General features: G+C 45.9%; 1 protein-coding gene across 3 annotated transcripts in view; it reads right to left on the reverse strand.

Moving 5' to 3' along the window:
• Nucleotides 1-267: 267 nt before the first annotated feature.
• Nucleotides 268-19,960, reverse strand: part of MALRD1 (MAM and LDL receptor class A domain containing 1) — a 688,615-nt gene continuing 668,922 nt past the window's right edge. For 2 of the 3 annotated variants that reach the window (XM_058297890.1, XM_058297888.1), the window contains 2 exons: nt 2,653-2,786; nt 268-586 (listed from right to left, as the gene is read on the reverse strand). In XM_058297890.1, the coding sequence (XP_058153873.1) occupies nt 540-586; nt 2,653-2,786 (181 nt within the window). In that variant the 3' untranslated portion in view covers nt 268-539. Of the gene's footprint in view, nt 587-2,652; nt 2,787-2,818; nt 2,895-19,960 lie in introns of all 3 variants that reach the window. The other variant, XM_058297889.1, reaches the window with a different exon arrangement.

The following is a 19,960-nucleotide window of genomic DNA, read 5'->3' on the forward strand; positions in this document are numbered from 1 at the left end:
TGAGCATTATTGAAGGTAAGCATGGAATAGTAATTACCAAATTTTCCCAAAAGGCAGGAAAAAATTACTTATGGTTATGTTGATTAGGATTACAATGATTTGTCCATTCCTATTAGTTTATATTTGAAGTCAGTTAATCTTGTATTTAAGTATGACATAAATAAGCATTGAAAAAATTCTTTATATACAATACCTGAGGCAATTTGGATCATCATTTAAAAAAATAATTTTGGTAAAATCAAAAGAAAAGGAAAACAAGCAACTTGGTTTTCAGCAGAACATTTTATTAAATTGTTAAGAAACAAAATAAAGACAGAGTTCTGATTCCATGAGATTATTCAATATATTGACTTCTTATGAAAATTTATTTTTCAGTGTAGTAATGGCACTACCATTTTGAATCATTTCTATTTTTATGATTGTGTAAGATGACTTTCCATATGATTTTAGAGCCTGGAATTTTCTACCCGCCACACATCCTGGACTCTATTTGATCTTGAAGCTGCTAGCTGAGGTGACTCGACATGTTCTCGGCGCTTCTAGGTGCCGTGCCGTAGAGCGGATTGGAGAAGGAGGACGCAGAGCTCTAGAGAAGAGAAACACATTTAAGTTAGGCCAACCTGATTGTTTCTTCAACAAAGAAATTGCAAGGAAGAAAACAGAAATGAGGCTAAGAGACACTTAAGAGAGTTGTCTACCAAGCTGGATATACTACGTATACCTCATGTGGATCTTGATTCAAAATATATAGTAAAAACCCCCTGCTTTTATCGACAAGGCAACTGGGGCAGACTACACATGGATTGGCTGTTGGATGGTGCCAAGGCTGACTGGTGTACGCTTAGGTTGTGACCCAAGGTTGATTTTTTTAAGTCCTTATCCTTTAAAGATACAACTGAAATCTTTGTAATTTAAATTAAATTTTATCTGGGATTTGCTTAAAAATAACCCAGTGAGTAGGGGAATGGGCAGCAGTACAGAGGAAACAAGAATGGCTACGTGTCAGCAAACTGCTGAAATCGGCATGGGTTTATCATGCTTCATTACACTATTTTCTCAATTTCTGGAGAAGAGCAGGAAGGTTTCCTGTAAGAGTTTTTATGAAGAATATTTTAGAGACATCTATTATTCTATTATATTTTGGAGCAAGAAAATGATTGATAAGTTAGCAGATTAGTTGTTTTTTTTTTTTAACACACGGATTATCAAGTTCAAATTCTTTGCCAGACATATGAGTTTTATTTTTTTGGATGTAATTAATCCAAAGCAATTTGTTTCTGAGACAATAAAAATCAAAATAACCACAAAGGCCAGGAGACGTGATAGAATTTCTTTTCCAAGCCACTGTTGATAAAAGGGGAAAGGAATGTGAAGGAGGTATTGTTTTTCTTTTAGCAGAAGAGAAACATGAAAAGAAGTCACACCTGTGGCTCTCTAGCGCCATCCTTTGCCCCATTGTGCGTACACAATGCAAGGGATTTTGAAGCATCTTTTTGCATGTTTGAAGCACCTGGATTGGGACCTTTCTTGTGTGCCAGAAGCAGACAGCGAATGCAAAAGATGAAAAGAGACAGAACTTCCCTGCAACTTCTCAGGTACCATAAGGTTTTAAGATATTAGCATAAAACATCCCAAAATGAAAACATCTCATTCTAATTCCTCGTATTGTTTGTACTTTTCAGATAGGAAAAGATAAGCTAAGCTTAAAAAGGTGAAAATTTCTTTTCTTTAGTAAAAATGAAAATACGTTCAGGCTATTTGACAATGAGACAGGTTGCACCTGGTTTAAGTGTGTGTCTGCTATCGTTGAGTAAGGTGCCATTTTTGTTTTTATTCTAAGTCTTGATTTACTGGAGGATCCATGCAAACTGCTATCCTTGTGCTTTAGGATGTATCTTACTTTTGGTTTTCATTCCTTCAGAAACTACTAATGAAAGTGTGTGTCACATAATTATTGAAGAAAACAAAGAAACAAACAACAGGAAAAGCTGAGGGTGCTGTGAGACTCCAATCCCATCACCCAAGGCACCTAAACTGCTAAAAAAACCCAAAAACATCTCCTGTGACACTTCATTTCTCATTTCCAATAATACAACAGCATAAAAAACTTTTTATGGCCTATTTTTATTAAAAATAATAGGGGAAATTTCACAGTTTAGATTTCTCTATGCTGATTTTACAAGGAAATGAATCTGATATGATGTTTCTGAAATCAGATGTAAGGAAACTTTCCAAGTGGGAGTGAAGGGCCAGAGCTAAGCTGATTTTCTACCCAAATGGATACTTATGTAACCCAGTTAACAAAGAGAGAAGAGATATTTTCCTGGCCCTTTCCTCTCCAGGCTCATTCTTATTACACTGACAAGGGATAGCTAAAATGGGCCAAGAAAGATGTAATGCCCTTGAATTTCTCCTCCCCTCCTCTGAGTTTTGGAGGGGGCAGCCTTCCTACCACACCTGAACTTGAAGAGAGCACAGAACACTGGCCCCCCTTTGGTCTTTTGGACTAAAATATGAACTCCTCTGAGGAGCTGACGAATACTTTGCGGGTTCAGCTGATATTTTCCAGATTTGTCAGTTCTCTTTGAGTCGGAGCAGTGACCACAAAACCATTCAGCAGTGAACTGACTTTGCATGCAGATTGAAACTGACCTGGAATGGAAAAGTCTCTCTGCCCGGGACTGGAACAACTCCACAAGACGTTCCTCTCCTTTGTGATGTGGAAGCTTGTCCAACACTTGACGTGTGTGTGCGCGTGTGTGTGCGCATTTGTGCATATTGTGCCTCTGAAACAACACAATTCACCATGGCCACTTACCTCCGTTTTCTCTGGGACACTCCAATTCCCATACACCGGATTGACAAACGCGCAGTCAACACGTCCCTCCATTTTCCTTAAAACACACAGGGCCACACAAAAACGTGTAAGGATTACAATGCACTGTAGCACATTTTCAAGGAATTGCCTGGTAAAAATCTTTGAGGACATATTGTCGAGCCAGCAAACTTATTTTTATGAATACATCACCACACATCTAGATTTTTTCATGGAGCACAAAGACAACCACATTCTTGAAGGCAAATGCAATTCGAACCCTGCATATTTGTCATTATCTTTTGTATTTTAAAGAGCAGATTTCAAAATGGGGTATTGTAGAGTTCTTCATGTTGGTATTCCACTACCTGACAGCCATGAAGAAGCCTGTCCTTGGTGATCTCACCTGTCAGTGCATGTCTGCATAACTCACTCTGGTTATACTCTACTTGCGTAACAATCAACAGACATACTAAAGGCAGGAAGCCGGGAAGAGTGGTCACAAGTGGACACAGAAGATACACCCATTGCTTGAACAAAATGTTATAACTGAATAACTGCAGACACTCCTCTTAAGATATCAGGAGAGATCCATACACACGTGCGTGCACATGCACAATACACAGGCACACAACATGTTGCCCTCTCACAACTCACAGTGCAGCAATGCACATATGAGCACATGTGCAGCACATGTACCCACCACACATGCACACACTGCTCAATCACATGCACGCACTCTTACATACACACACATGCATGCACGCGAATGCACACACACCCTACTACGGGGAAGGGAAGACCAGGCTGATTGCCAATGTCTGAGGGCAATCAGGGGGGAAAGTACACACACAATGCTTGACTATTTTTGCCTCATCAAGGTATAATGACAATGAATACCTTTGCCAAGAATACATCCCTGTATCCCAGGGGGAGAAAGGGAGGAAGAGGGAGCTCTTACTGCTTGGCTTTGTAAGAAGAAACCGCCCTTGTCCTGTCACCTGCCTTTGGACCTTTCTGAGCACTGACGAGCCCTGTCCCATGTGGGCGCTGGTGCTCGGCTGGCAACGGAGCCTCTCCAGGCTCACTGTCTTCTGCCCTCCTGCCTGCTGCTTTCATGCAACTGGCTTAAATGTGCAATGGCTTAACCATTTCACTCATCGAAACTACCTTTGGATTCTTGATGAATAGGACCATAGGCAGCTATTTTGTGAGTTATTATCTGGTAGGAAATAAGTCATAGATACACTCTTAAATGACGAGGCAACAAGTACCAGCCAATGGCTTGGCCATTCATGCAGTGCTAACTGGTCAGTTACTCTAAGTCCACTGAAGGAATGCTGCAGTCTTCCTGGCCTTCCCGCAGGGCTGGGCGCGGGTGAGTCCCCGGGCAGCACCTCAGTGGACGGTGAGGCCAGGGCACGAGGCGGGATGGGGCAGCTCTCGAGGACGGGCCTGTTTGGGGGTGAAGGGGGCCTTGGAAGGGGTCACCCCTTCCAAGGGTGGACCTACCCATGGTGGACCTACCCATGGCCGGGCACCACAGGAGCACGGATGAGAGCAGGCTCAGAATGGAGCGGGAACCGGAGCAGGGAGAGATGGGGCAGGGGCCCCGCCTACTCAGGAGCCCTCACCCAGGCCGAGGCAGGCTGGAAGAACCCGACCCGCAGGGCTGGGCGAGGCAGATGGGCGCGGGCGGGCTGGCGACCAGGCCCGAGAAGTGAGGCGCTGCCAGCTGGCGGCGGGCAAGACCCTGGGGGGCAAACGTGCCCGCTTCAGCCTGCTGGGACCCCAGCCCGTGCCAGCTGTGGTCAGCAGACAGAACTCAGGCCACCTGACCCGGGCTCGGCCCTGCCATTCAGCGACTGAAGCTACTCTCCTTCTGAAAGGATTTTAAGTCTTAAATAATGTTCTATTAAAATGGAAAAAAAAAAGGAAGTGGCTAGTCCTCGGGGATTTGGTGACTATGAAGAGGTGGGTGGTGCTACCTGGGAAGTCCGTGGGGTTGTAGGAAAGAGGAGAGGGTCACGTTTGCTGGTGGGCCGTGAGCGACAATGGACTGCCTACTTCACGTTTTGTCTGTCAGCAGACTCGAAACACTTCTCCCCGTTTTGGGAGTCCCTGGAGTGACAGACACACTTCTCAACGTCTCCCCTATGTGTAAGGTAAAATACCACATTCCACACGCGGATACTTCCATTAAGGAAACCTCCAGTCTTAGCTCCCTCCATTCACTATTCCAAGTTCTTTGATACAATTTCTGTCTTACTTCATCAATAATGTATTTAATATTCACGTATAAAAACAATTTTCTTGAAATGATGGATCCTTATATGAGGAAACCAAAATTTTGCTTTAAAACGAAGGGATTAGCCTAGGTGATAATGAAATTTCCTGCCGGTGCTAACAGTGTGTGGTACAGTGATAAGTTTGCAGCTGTGCGTAGGCCCTCAGAGGACAGAGGTTCCAGAGAACGCAGCCACCCCAGGAGTCATGAAGGAACTGACTTTACAGAAGATCTGAATAGAGGAAAGGAAGCGCTTGGAATTACTTAGTTTATCAAGCATGCATTTAACAAGTAACTATGACTCCTGCTGGAGCCAGCACTTCTGGAGCCCCGATATCCTGCAGCAGGCACTGTGCCAGGGGGTACCGCGATGTGTCAGTGCTGGCCTACAGCCATTCTGAGCAGTATACTCCAATCCTCATTCGGTGAGCAGTGATGTGCATATCTAAAAAAAAATTCACTCCCTGGCTTCTTATATGGCAAAATGATTTGTGCATTGATAAAAACAAGGAGGTGTCAATAAGTCTGAAAACACTGTAAATGGACAATGAGGAAAAAAAGAATACAGCAAAAACAAAACAAAACACGGAACCATCCACGATGCATCCAATAGCACACATTTGAAGTAAAGGCTTATTTTTGATAAACTTTAGCTTACTGGTTATCTTCAGGGGGCATAAAAGCTCCCTAACATGAAAGTAAGTTCTAAAGCTAGTGTGTGGGGAAAATCACAGCAGCAAGGTTTGGACAGTTTTAGAGCAGTGTCTGATTGCCACTTGACGCAAACATCTTTAGACGAGGTAAATGAGTAAGCCTTTATTGAAGTTGAAAGGCAAGAGAGTGACAGTGCGCTTGAAGGTTGAAGGACATCTACCAGGATGTGACAAGGCAGCGGGACAAGGCTGGGCCGGGATTGTTTGGCTGACAGGTCTACGCTTTTAAAACGAACACCTTTGATGCACACTGCAAATTTACTGATACTAACATAATTCCCTTTTATAATGTGTATTACTGTGTTTTCTATCATTTTATTTGTTAAATTGCTAGTTTAGATTATCATGAATGGTTTATGATTTTTTTTGTTCCCAGCAGATGCATTTTTCTTTAATTTCCTAGTATGTTATCTTGTCTGTCTGAGAAACTGACCAGACCATTAGTGGAACCCACTGTGACAGTTTGAGGTTATTTTTGTGAATTCCAAAAAGAGAAAGATGATGTTTGTAACCTCATCTGTTCCTCTGCATGTGATACCCCTTGACTGATTGTATTAAATCCAGCGAGGGGCCTCTGATTAAGTTCACTTGATAAAATCTGTCTGGGGCTTCTGATTGGGCTACGCGACTCAGGTCGGGTCCCTGTCCCCTTGGTGGGCTGATATAAATAGACACTCACTCAAGAACGTGCTGGAAGAGAGAGAGCTCTGTCGTGTTTGATCCTGGGGCCCTGGGGAGAGATGAGCCGTTAGCAGCTGACCTTGGGAAGAGAGTCAAGACTGATAGAGAAGGGCCAGGAAACAATGAAGCCTGGGCAGGGAGAGAGGGGGAGCCCTGAGGGGCGAGCCCCTTGCCAGCCTGAGCTGAGAGAGGGAGCCCAGGGGGGGCGGCCGGGCCCCCTCAGGGGTCAGTGGCCCTCTCGCTTCCACAGGTGACGACGACTTGGGCGAGGAAGCAGCCTTGAGTTGGCCTCCTCGGGGCCTTGTGACTGTCAGCTTCTGCCCCAAATAAACACCCTCCAGAAAAGCCGGCAGGTTTCTGGAGCTTCGCAACGGCATCCCTTGTGCTAACACACCCACCATTCTCTGCTGCAGTCTCATGGGAGCTGAAATGTCCTACTGTGTTTGTATTTAGAAACAGACTTAGAAATGCTCAGAGAAAAATGGGCTCAAACTCTGGGCACACATCGGATTAGGAAGGGGGAAGGCCGTTTGGGCAGGCCGTGGCTGGTGGCTCCCAGTGCGCCCTGGTGAGCTGGGCTCTAAAACCCTGCCATGCAACCCGCCCACCCTTTCTGAAATTGGGATGATCCAGACGCGACCAGCAAGGTAACTGAAAGGCTAAACAGGAAAGCGCATCCAGCTGCTGGGGGTGTTGGTGGAGGAAGCTGCTCTCGGGCTCCCACTACTGAACTGACCTCTGTATGTTGGTCCTAAATGCCACAGCACGCCCAGGAACGATGGCCACAAGCTAAGGGGAGGAGGGAAATGGCGCTCCACGCTGGGGGCCGGGCCTCAGGGGGCGCATGACCGAAGGTTGGTGCTGATGTCACTCACTCTCTCGTTCGTTTCTTTAAAGTCATCCAGTATTTCTAGGGCACATACTAAACATCAACCTGTGGTGAGGTCATGATCACACAAAACTGATGACTATACAGTGTGACCATGGAGCTTCGTCTTGGGGTGGCGTGCTGGGTTTCCGTGTCCAGGGTGAAAGCACATGCTTATAACACGCCTGCCGCACACAGGACCCGCCGTGGTGAGCACTGAGCTCCTGACTTCCTTTTTTTGTTCTTTCCCCTTTTGTCCTTTCCATTTCCTTTTCTTCTAACCTACTTATGTCTCCTGACTGCAAAGCCTGGAATTAATGAAGGATGTTGCGATAGAAGGGTCAGAGTTAGTAATAATAACCACTGCATGCTGCTTCTTATTTTTAAACACATAATCATTAGAGCTGATCCATGCAACAACATGGATGAAACGAAGACATTGTGTTGAGTGAAATAAGCCAGACGAAAAGAGGCAATTATTGCATGAGCTCACTGATAGGAAACAATTAGAATAAGCAAAGTCGCAGAGTCAGAATCTAGAATTCAAGTCACCTGGGTAGGAGGAGGGGGTAGGGAATAGGGAGTTAAGGCTTAAAATGTATAGAGTTTCCTATTTGGGACAGTGGAAAGAGTTTTGGTAATGGACAATGGTACTGTTAGCCCAACATTGTGAATGTAATTAACAGCGCTGAATCATATATTTTAATGTGGCTGAAAGGGGAAATTTTAGGTTGTATGAGTAGAATAACATTTAAAAAAAATCCATGGAACTGAACAATACAATCACTGAACCCTAATTTAAACCATGGACTCTAGTTAGTAGTATAATTGTAAAATGTGCTTTCAATGTGTGTAACAGGTTGAACACCAATGTTAGGTGTTAATAATAGGGTGGCATATGGGAATCTTGTATTTTATGCCTGATTGTTCTGTAAACCCACAACCATTCTAATAAAAAAGTAACAACTGAAAATACATATATTCATTGATTTATCGATTTAGGACCAGAAGGCACCTCTGGGCTCCTCTTGTCCATATATCTGTATTTTTTAACAGGGGGCAGCTGAGACTCCTCCCTGCCTCGACTCCAAGCATCTAGTAAGTCAGGGCTGCATTTCCCTTGCTCTCTGGCACAGCATCTCATGCAGCATACAGTAGGAGCCAATCGAACAACTGTGGAAAGAATCCTGAGCAGATGCTTGTAGTTGAAAGGCGCAGTGGAACAGGAGCCACCAATCTGCTCTTACCCTTCCTCGCCCCACCTGCCCCCAGTGTGTGCTTCGCCAACACCCAGGGGGCAACGATGTCCTGTTTACTTCTGTCATCACAGAGCCAAATGTGTCCTCAGCTCCCTGGCCCACGCTCTGCCCCTGAGAGAAAGCACGTTGCCCTTGGGAGAATGTTTTCTAAGCACATCGCCTACTTTTGAAGAGGGATCCTTTTAAATTAAGAAATGCAGCCACTCCCATGGGGGGTGGGCTTCCTTTATCCTGGGCGGTGCACCCAGTGCAGCACGTGTTGTTTAGCCTGGTGGGTGGTGACTCTGCAGTGTCCCAAAAGAGCAAGTCGCAACTCCTCGCTCTTCAATTCTGGCACTTTTAACTATCCAGTTAGTTTTCCCCAGATGTTTCCAACCTGAAGATATAAGAAGTATGAAGCCTTTCTGAAAGTGCTGGGGGAAGCTGGACTACAAAATCTCAACAAAAATGAGTGACCTCAGGGGTTCCACTTTCACCCATCTCTACTGTTAATATTCATTAAACACATTTTTCTTTGTCGAGAAGGGATCTTCTCAGGGAATCTGTTTCTCAGGGCATTTTTGATTGTTTAGCATCAAAAAGTCACTTCCAAGGTGGCAATTTGGGTGTATGATTACAGTGTGGACTACTGGACTTGTTATAAGACCTAGAGGTGGAATAAAATTGTGTACCATCATCAGTCATTCTAAGAATAAATTGAGTTTATGAAACCAACCTATTCTTGAGCGTGTATGTCTATAAAATACTAGGTTATCTGACCGTTGCTAAATAAAAGGAGAGGAGATCACAAAGGGAAGAAATGGAAATATTCAGCCACATAATGGTCTCTATTTCTGGCAAGACGATGCCTTTTTTTAAAGAAATAAAACAAACATTCTGGAAAAACAAAAAAGAAAGCAAGAGGAGATGCGAAGCCAATTTGAAAAAGCAAAGACAAATTAGGGGGAAAGGTCCATGAGCTCAAGTGTTCAGGAACAAACGGAACCACATGTTTGGGTGAAAACTTTCAGAAAGGATCATGTTCGCAAACATAACCAGAAATACCACGAGAGAGGGGGAAGGATTTATCATCCCGGGTCACAGAGCCCGACCGCGGGGACACTGAATTTCGCTAAGCACATTCACATGATGCAGCGGCTTCCCAAATTTCCTCCCACTCTTTTCCGACAGGAAATAAATATCGCTCCCCACAAACCCTGTCACTAACAGACTTGGATGTGGCGGCTTCAGGGGGAAGGGCTCAGGGATATGGATGCAATTAGCAGGGACGAAGCTGCTCCGGCCGTGGCTCAGGCTTCCCGAAACCCCGAGCTCGCCGGCTTCTCAGGGCAGAGCAGGGCTGCAGCCGCAGCGCCGGCGGAAACCAGGCGCCGGCCAGAGGCCCTTTGGAATGTCCTGGATGGCGCACTTGGAAACCCGTCTTGACCTTGTAAAATCACCAGGTGCCCATCTTCAGGAAGCAATTAGAGAGGGAGACGGCGATGCACACAGAAAGAGGTCTATTGCAACTAATGGGTCATAAGGAAATTTAGATTCCACCCAAATGTCTAGTATGATCACGTGGAGAAGGCTTAACTTACCACCCAAGAGCATGACACAGCTCTTTTAAGGCACATTTTTTGTTTTGTTTTAAATTTAGGGGTAGAGAGCAGTGCTTCTTCAAGTGTGGTCAGTGGCCTGTTGGAGATCTGAAGACTCCTCAGGGCTCTTGGAAGTCAAAAGTATTTTCAGAACAATCCTAAGGCATAAGGCACGTGGGTAAGGGTTTCATTCAAAATGCAAGCTAGAACAAAGAATTTGTATATAACGGGCTTCTTCACTTGGTTGCTCTTTGCACTGATGGTGTAAAGCTCAAGAGGCTGGTACTCACTTTAACACCAGTCAAGCCAGGGACAGCAAGTGGTGCCCTGTCCTTGTCCCCACCTCTGCACTTCCAGTTAAGAAAACTGCCACAGTTAAGGATGTCCTTGATGAAGCATCGAGAACTATTAATTTTATTAAATCTCCACTCCTCAGGAACAAGCCTTTTTAATATTCTGAGCACAAATCCCAGTATACTTTATGGAAAGTGCACATAAAAGACTTTTGTGGCTTATTGCAGTAAAGGTCTTGCCTTGTTTAGCACTGTGAGACTGAGTTGCATGTTCAACTAACCATTTTTTTTTTCATGGACTAAGGGCTTTTGGCAGACATTTTCTAAAAAATGAACAGGGCAAGGCTGTTATATCAAAGAAAATTCCTGACAGCACTGCTGCCGAAGATAGAATGCAAGCTCTCAATCAAAAATTAGAATTTTGAAAAACTCGTGTTTTTCTGCCATGAGCATGACAGCTCCTGGCACTTAAAGACCTGACTGACAAGACAGGTTTTTAATATTGCCTAGTGAAATGTGTCAGCATTTGGCCATCTGCCCAGTTCACTGGGCCAATACTTTCTAAAAAAGAATATAGTGTTACGAAATCACACATAGGTAAGCGATCCGTTGAAAGTGCAAGTAGGCTGGTGGATTTTTAATGTAACTAAAAATTCTCCTTGATGTGGTTTCAGATTCTACATTGCAACTAGAAGAAACTACCTCAAACTTGAGTTTTAGTGTAGTATAAAAAGCTTCCAAAATTGCCCAGAAAATCTATTATATATGCCTCCCTTTTGGAAATGTACACTGCAAATAGCTGAATTTTCTTCATGTATTTCAATCAAAGCAATATATTGCAATGGTTTTAAAGCAGAAGTAGATTTGAGAATCCATTGTAAGTTCTCACCAAAATGTTTAGCTTGAGTAGCTCTGTTCTACAACACCCTGGTAATTCAAATATGAGAAAAATCTTCATTCACCTGGCTAACGTCTACTTTTCTTCAATATAGTTTTGTTAACAGCCCTTCTGAAAATATTTTTTCTATTCCTTTCTCCTATGAATGTGATACCTCAAGGAAGCACAATTGAAAAGGCTCACTTTTCAGAAAAAAAATGTTATTTTTCTTAACAAGCAATGGTATCATTATTATTTTAAAATTAATAAATACAAAGTTAAAAAGTTTCTTAGCTTCAATTTCTAATAGGGTAAATATTGATAGATATATAAACCCCATAAATAAAAGCTATCTGCGGTCCTCAATAATTTTTTAAAACTGCAAAGGACCTTGAGACCAAAATGTTTGAGAAAGACTGGTATCGGCAAAGAAGGAGAAAATAATTTCACATACAGTGAATCAAATTTTGCGGGGAAAAGTGTTTGTGTGTGTGTGTATGTATGTACATTGATGAAAGTTTGGAAGAAGATACATCAAAATGTTAGCAAGATGTTTGCCTGGGTGGTAAGATTAAATATAATGTGGAATTCCTTTTTGGCACTTAGTCGTTTTCCTAAGTTCTAGTCTTCGGGTTGTCGTGAGTCAGTATGTACGGGTAGAGGTCATATTTTCGCAGTTGGGGAAATATCGTGGGGCGCTTCCCCTGCACGAGCTCCCCCTTCCCCCACCCCAGATCTTTGAACTTCACTTGTCTAAAAGGGAAGATCTGATTTTCACTTTTCCTCTTTTCCTGACTCGCTTTTTTAGCCGCCTCCTCAAACCTTGCTGCGTGCCCCGCTGGACTACCTGCAATTCTCTGAATGGGTCATGCTCTTCCATAACTTCTGCATTGGCTCTTAAATGCCCACCTCACCCCCAGGACCTTGGCCGTGCCCGAAGCCGGATGAGCAACGTCTGCTCTCGGCACTCCACTGTGCCCTGTGTGCTTCATGGCCAGGAGTGTGAAACACTTCACTGCATTTATGTGTTTTTGTATTCACATCCCTGTCTCTCGGTCTTGGACGAATGTGCTATGGGCAGAATTAACCTTTCTCTTACAGATGATTTAGGAAACATTACTTAAGCTCCAACTATGTGCCACATGCTCTGCTGAAGAACCATGCAGAGTGTGGTATATGGAAGGCTCAGGTCAAAAAAGTTGATTGTTCGCCAACGAGATAAGTACAAAAATGGAGAACAAGTGTCTAGAAACATTTGGAGCAAATTGACTGAATACTTTTATATCTGTTGACTCTAAGGATAAGAAAATTTGCAGTAGTATTTTGGGACTTTTAAATTTCCTTTTCTAATACTATATTTTTGTTCTAGTTCACAGAGCCATTGGTCTATCTGTGATAAATTGGGGGAAAAAATAACAGAACCAGCTCTGCAGTGCACTTTGATCGAGTAGCTCTTTTTAGCTACACCCTTGGGCTCGCGTGTGAGTAAAGCCTCATTGACCCTGCAGACTTCCAGTTTCCTGCAGCATGCTTTTGCTGTCCACCTCTTCCGAAATATTCCCTTCTCTTCCTGTCACCACACGAATGTGACACCTCAGCGTCCCACAGTTGGAAAGAGTCAGGAACTAAGTAACTTACTGCAATTGTAGTGAAATATTTTCCATGTAAATTGCTCTATATGAAAACTCACTCTAATTTCCTTATTGAATTCGCTTAGACACACAATCTGTTTGATTTAAAACTGATTGCAATGTTGAAGTTAATTATCAGTCTTCGTGATTTCCCTTAGCAATCACCTAGCAACTTGCATCTTTATAAATCTTTGCAGACAGTTCCAAATTTACAACCCAACGTGAGAATCTGTTTAGAAAAATGGACTCATTCATTTCGACTCCTGAATATCCACAAATTCCTTTAAAAATACCACATTTTGGATTTTTAATAAATTTATTTAAATCTCTCTTGTATCTATGAGTAAGTACAGCCATACTACTTAATAGAAATTCTGGTAAAAAGCAATACAATTTCACTCTTTCTCATAGCTGTTTTATTTTTAAAAATCTGTTAAAAACATAAAGAGAAATTAAAAGCACATGTTAGCATTCTAGAAAGTGTTCTTAAAAATAATCTTTTCCTGTCAAATCCCCAGTTAACTGCTCATTATTTTTTCCTACCTGGTGTCTTGGTTTGCCTGGCTGCCATGACCAGTCCCACAAAGTGGTTGACTGAAACGGTGGGAATTTATTGACTGATGGTTCTGAGGGCTATGAGTCCACAATTGAGGGGTGCACAAGGTGGGTGCCAGCTTGCCGCAACCCTGGGGTCTCCGTTGCGCCCCTGCTCACCCCGTGGCTCCCCCACAGGAGCCCGCCAATTCCCAAGGTCCTTCTCTGACTCCTGACATCTGGTTCCTTCTGTTTAAAATCACTCCAATAACCTGGGTTAAGACCCACCTGTTTCGGTTATCCTCCCCTTCACTGAACAACGCCTTCAAAAGGTCCAGCTAAACAGCTTCACAGCCACGGGGGTGCGGCCGAAGGCTGGGAACACACCTGTGCTGGGCCAGCTGCAGGCCCACACGTGGCGCGTCTTCCCTCACCTGGCGCATCTTGCCACGCCCCCTCACAGGTGCACCTCTCTGCGTGCTGTTTCCTCTTTGTGGGATGCTCCAGGTCCTCGGCTCACCCGGGTGATTCCAGCCCACGCCTCCAGACTGGAGTGGAGCAAATGCTCCCTCAGCCCCCACAGGTGATCTCCAGGTGGAAGCAAAGCTCTCCTTTCCCTGCCCTCCCCAGTGCTTCCCATGGAGTCCCGGGTGTGTTTAACAGGTGCTTTTACTGTAGTGAGATTATTTGCTTTAAACAATGCTTCCTCCACTGGAGTGTCCATTTCTATTTATTTCTTATATTCTCAGTCCCTTACACAGTGCCTAGCACATACTAGGTGCTTAATAAATGTTTGCCAAAGATACATGAATTGCTAAGTTTCTGATTTATGTGTTCCTTTTTTCAAAGAGGGCTGTTGCCATTCTCTCCTTTGATTCATTAGTGAGCTTGACATTCCAGCACAGGAAACAGGTTGCTGAAGCTGGAGGAGTGTCTCCAAGGATGCTTTTAAAGAGAAATGATGGGAAAGAAAATTTGAAAGCAGAATAAATTCGTCAGGAGAATAACAAAGCAATCATTGAAGAAAACCTAAGAATAAGCTGACCCCTCCTGTTGGACCAGCAAAATCCCTACTTTCTAGTAAAACAAAGAGAGTACAACACTGGGGATTTTTGTTCTCCAGCTGAAGGTGAGGGCACATTTGCTCCGTGCCATCTGCCACGGGGAAGCTCACTTGACCATGTTCCTGTCCCTGCTCATTTGGGAAGGCTGCTTCTTTCCTATAATACGCTTGTCTTACTCAGCTTGCTTGGATATGAGGAAACAAATGCAACTCAGAAATACGTCAGGGCTGAGCTACGGTGAAGAGAATATCTTTGCCAGTTGCCCAGATCGTAGTGGAGGAATGCTCTCCTCAGACAAAATCATTAGGACCACGGCTGTTATACAGTGAGGTGCTCTTTATATATGGTTTTTTTTTCTTAATTTATTTATTTAATTCCCCCCCCTCCCCCGGTTGTCCGTTCTCTGTGTCTATTTAGCTGCATCTTGTTTCTTTGTCAGCTTCTGTTGTTGTCAGCGGCATGGGAAGTGTGGGCAGTGCCATTCCTGGGCAGGCCACGCTTTGTTTTTTGCGCTGGGCGTCTCTCCTCACGGGTGCACTCCTTGCACGTGGGGCTCCCCTACGTGGGGGACACCCCTGCGTGGCACTGCACTCCTTGCGCGTATCAGCACTGCGCGTGGGCCAGCTCCACACGGGTCAAGGAGGCCCGGGGTTTGAACCGCGGACCTCCCATGTGGTAGACGGACGCCCTAACCACTGGGCCAAGTCCGTTTCCCCTCTTTATATATGTTTATGTAGATTTTACTTCTTCCATTACTTATGTCTGTGGCAGTTAGAATCATAAGCCCCAACAAAAGACATCTGAGTTCCTGTGGCAGTGAAACCATCTGTAAATAGTGTCTTAGAACATGTAAAGGTGGGTCAGAGTGTGGACTCATTGGTGAGTCTCCTAAAATCCTTCTTAGGTGTGGCCAACTGGATCATCATGAGACTTAATCCATATTATTGGTGGCCTTACAGAGGCCAGAAGTCAGAGAAGGACATTGTTGTGTGACAAAGGATGGCCATCACCAGAAGGCTACTGACGGCGGGGAAGGCATGACGTTGCTGACATCTTGGATTGATGGGCACTGCTGGCCTGCAGAGCTGTGACAGGAAAAGCCAAGCCCAGTGTGTGGTATTTGCCACAGTGGTTCTGGCAAACTAAGGTAGAGTTGAGTAACAGCAGATTTAACACAGCCTGGGCAGTTAGCGACAACACACACACATGCAGGCACACACCCCAACTTGCCAGGCTCTTGTGTTATTCACTGTTGTATTCTTGACAAATTGCTCATCATCAGATTTTGTACAGGCAGATATAACCTTAAATGACCAGGGGATTGGTTATTTAAAGGAATACTCAATGATTAGGAAAAAATAATAATTTTGAAATTCATGTGAGTTTCTAATTTTGTCTCTGGTAAATATGAATATTTCTTTCTAGGAAAGAGTTTGTATGCTCATTTGGAAATGACCTCTCTAGAGAAGATCAAGAAAGAGTGAAAATATTCTTATTGGCAACTAGGTCGTCAGAGGCCAACCGCTGCCTTTCAGGAACTTCCGGGCAAAATCTGTCATACACATGGACATCCAAATTAAGTAGTCCAGTGTGTGTGCAATATTGAGCAGACAAAACACACTCTTTCAACCAGTTTCAACTTGCTGCCTTCCTGAAAGCCCCGAGATTACGGATACCCTGCCTTGTGGGTTTGGAGATCCTTACTCTGCTTCCGTCACAGGCTAGCATTTACCTTTCTTATCTGAACTCATTTTGATGGGCATGATGGAGCACAGTCATGGTCTGCACAGCTCTGGGTTGTGCTAAGGCTGCATCTGGCATTCCTTCAGATCTGCTTTCCGCTTTCCCAGGCTGGAATGAAGATCAGTCGCGCTTGATGGAAATTCTTCAGTAATAAACAGCAGTGATTTCTCAACTTTCAGAGTCACCTGTAAGGATTGTATGGAGAAGTTCTGGAGCTTTATGGTCATGTACAGTATTGTTTTGGGATATAAAATATTCATTTGGGTTCATAAGAAGAAAAAAATAATGATCCTATTGTAGACAGGCTGAGAGATTGGACTTAACACATACTTATTAAAATGAACCCCTACACCATTTGTAGAGCTTAGGGGTACTTAGGGATCCTGCTAAAAAGATGGTCACCATCGCTTATGGGGGGCACCGAAGTCAACGTGAGGGGTGGAAAGCAAGCCTGGGGAGAAAGGGCTTTCTCGGCCCAGAGGTAGCAGTTTACCTCTGTCCAGGAGAAGAGGGAAGGCTCGCAGGGGACACGAGTTGAAGCTTTGCTTTGAGAAGGCCTCCCTTTTCATGTTTTGTTTTTACGGTGAAGAGAGACGTAAACCTGGCACTTTCTGGAGTCTTTCCCATCCCTTTGGCCAACGAGTCCTTCACGGCCACAATCATTCTGGAAAGGTGACAGCTGTCTTCACGCCTTCCACGTCTGGAGTGTCCAACCGCCTGGTCCTGGATGGCGGAACTTGGAAGTGCAGCAGCAAGTCTGCAGATTCCAGGCACCTGAGGTCCCAGCTGCTCCAGACACTGTGAAACGCCACCATGCACGAGACAAGGAGCAGAACTGGCAGCTGCTTCCTGCTTTCTGGAGATTCATCAGCAAATTGAATGACAGCAACGCAGTGAGTCCCAGACATGGCTGTTCCCAACCACTGGTCAGGCGCGTGGTCAATTCCACTGCACAGCCCGACTTGCCAAGGTCGGGCCATCTCTTGACATGTAGGAGAGCCGCTTTTTTATTTTGAAAAATAAGCATGAATTCTTTCAGGGAAATGTAATGCAAAATTAAAAGTAGGAATCTACTCAGTGAAATGAAAGGCACCCCGATGACTGAAGAGCTAAATTAAACCCCAACTCCTTAGGCCCCAGAAGAACCAAACTCAATGTTTTATTTGAATCCTGAAATTACAAAGTGGGGAAAGAGCTTTAAAATAATTTTATTTATTGTATCACATTATATAGTAGGCAAAATATTGATTATAAGAAAGATCAACTCAGGTAACACGGGAGATCATATTTTACTTTTATAGGTATGTTTTATATTACGGGAGTACTAGCAAAATATGTATAAGGCACATCAAACCTGCAATTTCATGAACATTATTGGTTAGGAGAGGGCTAAGTAAAAAACGAAAAACTTACTATTAAAAAAATAATGGTGGCGGCGGACTTGGCCCAGGGGATCGGGCATCCGTCTTCCACATGGGAGGTCCGCGGTTCAAACCCCAGGCCTCCTTGACCTGTGTGGAGCTGGCCCATGTGCAGTGCTGATGTGCGCAAGGAGTGCCCTGCCACGCAGGGGTGTCCCCACATAGGGGAGCTCCACACACAAGGAGTGCGCCCCGTAAGGAGAGCCGCCCAGTGCGAAAGAAAGTGCAGCCTGCCTAAGAACGGCGCCACACACACAGAGAGCTGATGCAGCAAGATGATGCAACGAAAAGAAAGAGATTCCCATGCCACCGACAACAACAGAAGTGGACAAAGAATATGCAGCAAATAGACACAGAGAACAGACAACCCGGGTGGGGGTGGGGAGAAGGGGAGAGAAATTAAAAAAAAAAGGTAAACACCTAAATTGCAAGGACTGCCTATAAGTGGTAGTGTTTGGTGAACACTGATTTCATCTGGCTTCCTTTTTTTTTTTTTTTTTTGCAACAGTGAGTTTATTCTTTTTTTGTCATTATTTTTTTAATATTACATTAAAAAAATATGAGGTCCCCATATACTCTCCATCCCCCTCACCAATAACAACAGCCTTCTCCATCATCATGAGACATTCGTTGCATTTGCGGCTTCCTCATTTTATAGGCAAGTGAGTGGAGAGAATCTCAGTAGCCAGCCTCCCCCACGGCCAAATGGTTCACGGGCCTTAAGGGCCACGTCGTCTCTGCAGCTGCCGGGGCCCTGGATGTTCCCCTCCCCCCCTGCTTTCTCACCCCCCAGATGGAGCCAATCCCCCCCAGGCCCCAGCCGCCACCTCCCACCCAAGCCCTGGGGGCCAGCTCCGTCTCTCTCGGGCTCTGTGATCTTCAGGCACCACGTGAGCTTGTCACTCTCCTGCCTAAAGGCTCGGTCTCGGCTGTACTGCTGCAGGCCCTGGAGACCACGGCCAGGGGCCCGGTGACCCCGAGGGGCGTGTGGTGAGGGGACCACGGAGGCACGGCCAGGACACGGGGAGGCCCCCGGGACGGGCGTCCCGCTGCCCTCGCCGGGCCAGGGGGCAGTTCGCGGACGCACGGGGCCTCCCAGGGACCTGCCGCCTTCCGCCACCACAGCTCGGCTGCGGGCAGGGGTGCTCCACCCCCCTTCCCTCCCCCAGGGGCTTCGTGTGTTTTTTTTCAAAGATTTATTTTTATTCCCCCCCTCCCCGCTCCAGTTGTCTGTTCTCTGTGTCTATTTGCTGCGTCTTCTTTGTCTGCTTCTGTTGTTGTCAGCAGCACAGGAATCTGTTTCTTTTTTTGTTGCATCATCTTGCTGTGTCAGCTCTCCGTGTGTGTGGTGCCATTCCCAGGCAGGCTGCACTTTCTTTGGTGCTGGGTGGCTCTCCTTATGGGCGCACTCCTTGCGCGTGGGGCTCCCCTACACGGGGACACCCCTGCGTGGCAGGGCACTCCTTGCGCGCATCAGCACTGCGCATGGGCCAGCTCCACACGGGTCAAGGAGACCCGGGGTTTGAACCGCAGACCTCCCATGTGGTAGGCGGACGCCCTAACCACTGGGCCAAGTCCGCTTCTCTAGGGGCTTCGCTTTGACCGACAGACTCAAGGTCAGGTGGCCAGGGGGCCGCCCCTAACTCTCAGAGGCCAGCCCAGCCCACCTGGCCCTTGCCTCCCAGTGGGTGGTGAGTGGATCTGAGGAAGAGGAGGCAGGAGCCAGCAGCCGGCTCTGCTCTCGCAGTTGTGATGACACTGAAGTGCCCTCAGCGGGCACCCAGGGCCCTACCTCGTGGGCCCTCCTGCCTCCTTCCCCCTGCTCCCATCCCACAAGTTTGCACCTCTCCCCTCACCCCCCTCCCCGGCCTCTCCACACACCAGCCTCGGTGCCCATGCCCGTCCCACGTCCTCCCCTTCCTGCCACCCTCATCGCTGCTCGGGGGAGCCCGGGCCGCCCACTGCACAAGGAGCAGTGCGAGCAGCACGGGCTCCCCACGAGCTCCCGGGCGCGGCGGGGGACGGGCAGGGGGCAACGTGCTCCCTCCCCGGCGGGGCCCTTGTCTAGGATTCCAGGGCGGGAGGCGAGGGCTGGGAGGCCTGAGGGAGAAGCAGCAGCCTGCCTGGGCCTTTAAGGGAGAAAGACGGAAGAAGGAAAACCCCACGGTCCAGGCTGATGTGGAAGGGGAAGCTT

This window comes from Dasypus novemcinctus, chromosome 5, assembly GCF_030445035.2.
Source record: "Dasypus novemcinctus isolate mDasNov1 chromosome 5, mDasNov1.1.hap2, whole genome shotgun sequence".
NCBI classification, from domain to species: Eukaryota; Metazoa; Chordata; class Mammalia; order Cingulata; family Dasypodidae; genus Dasypus; species Dasypus novemcinctus.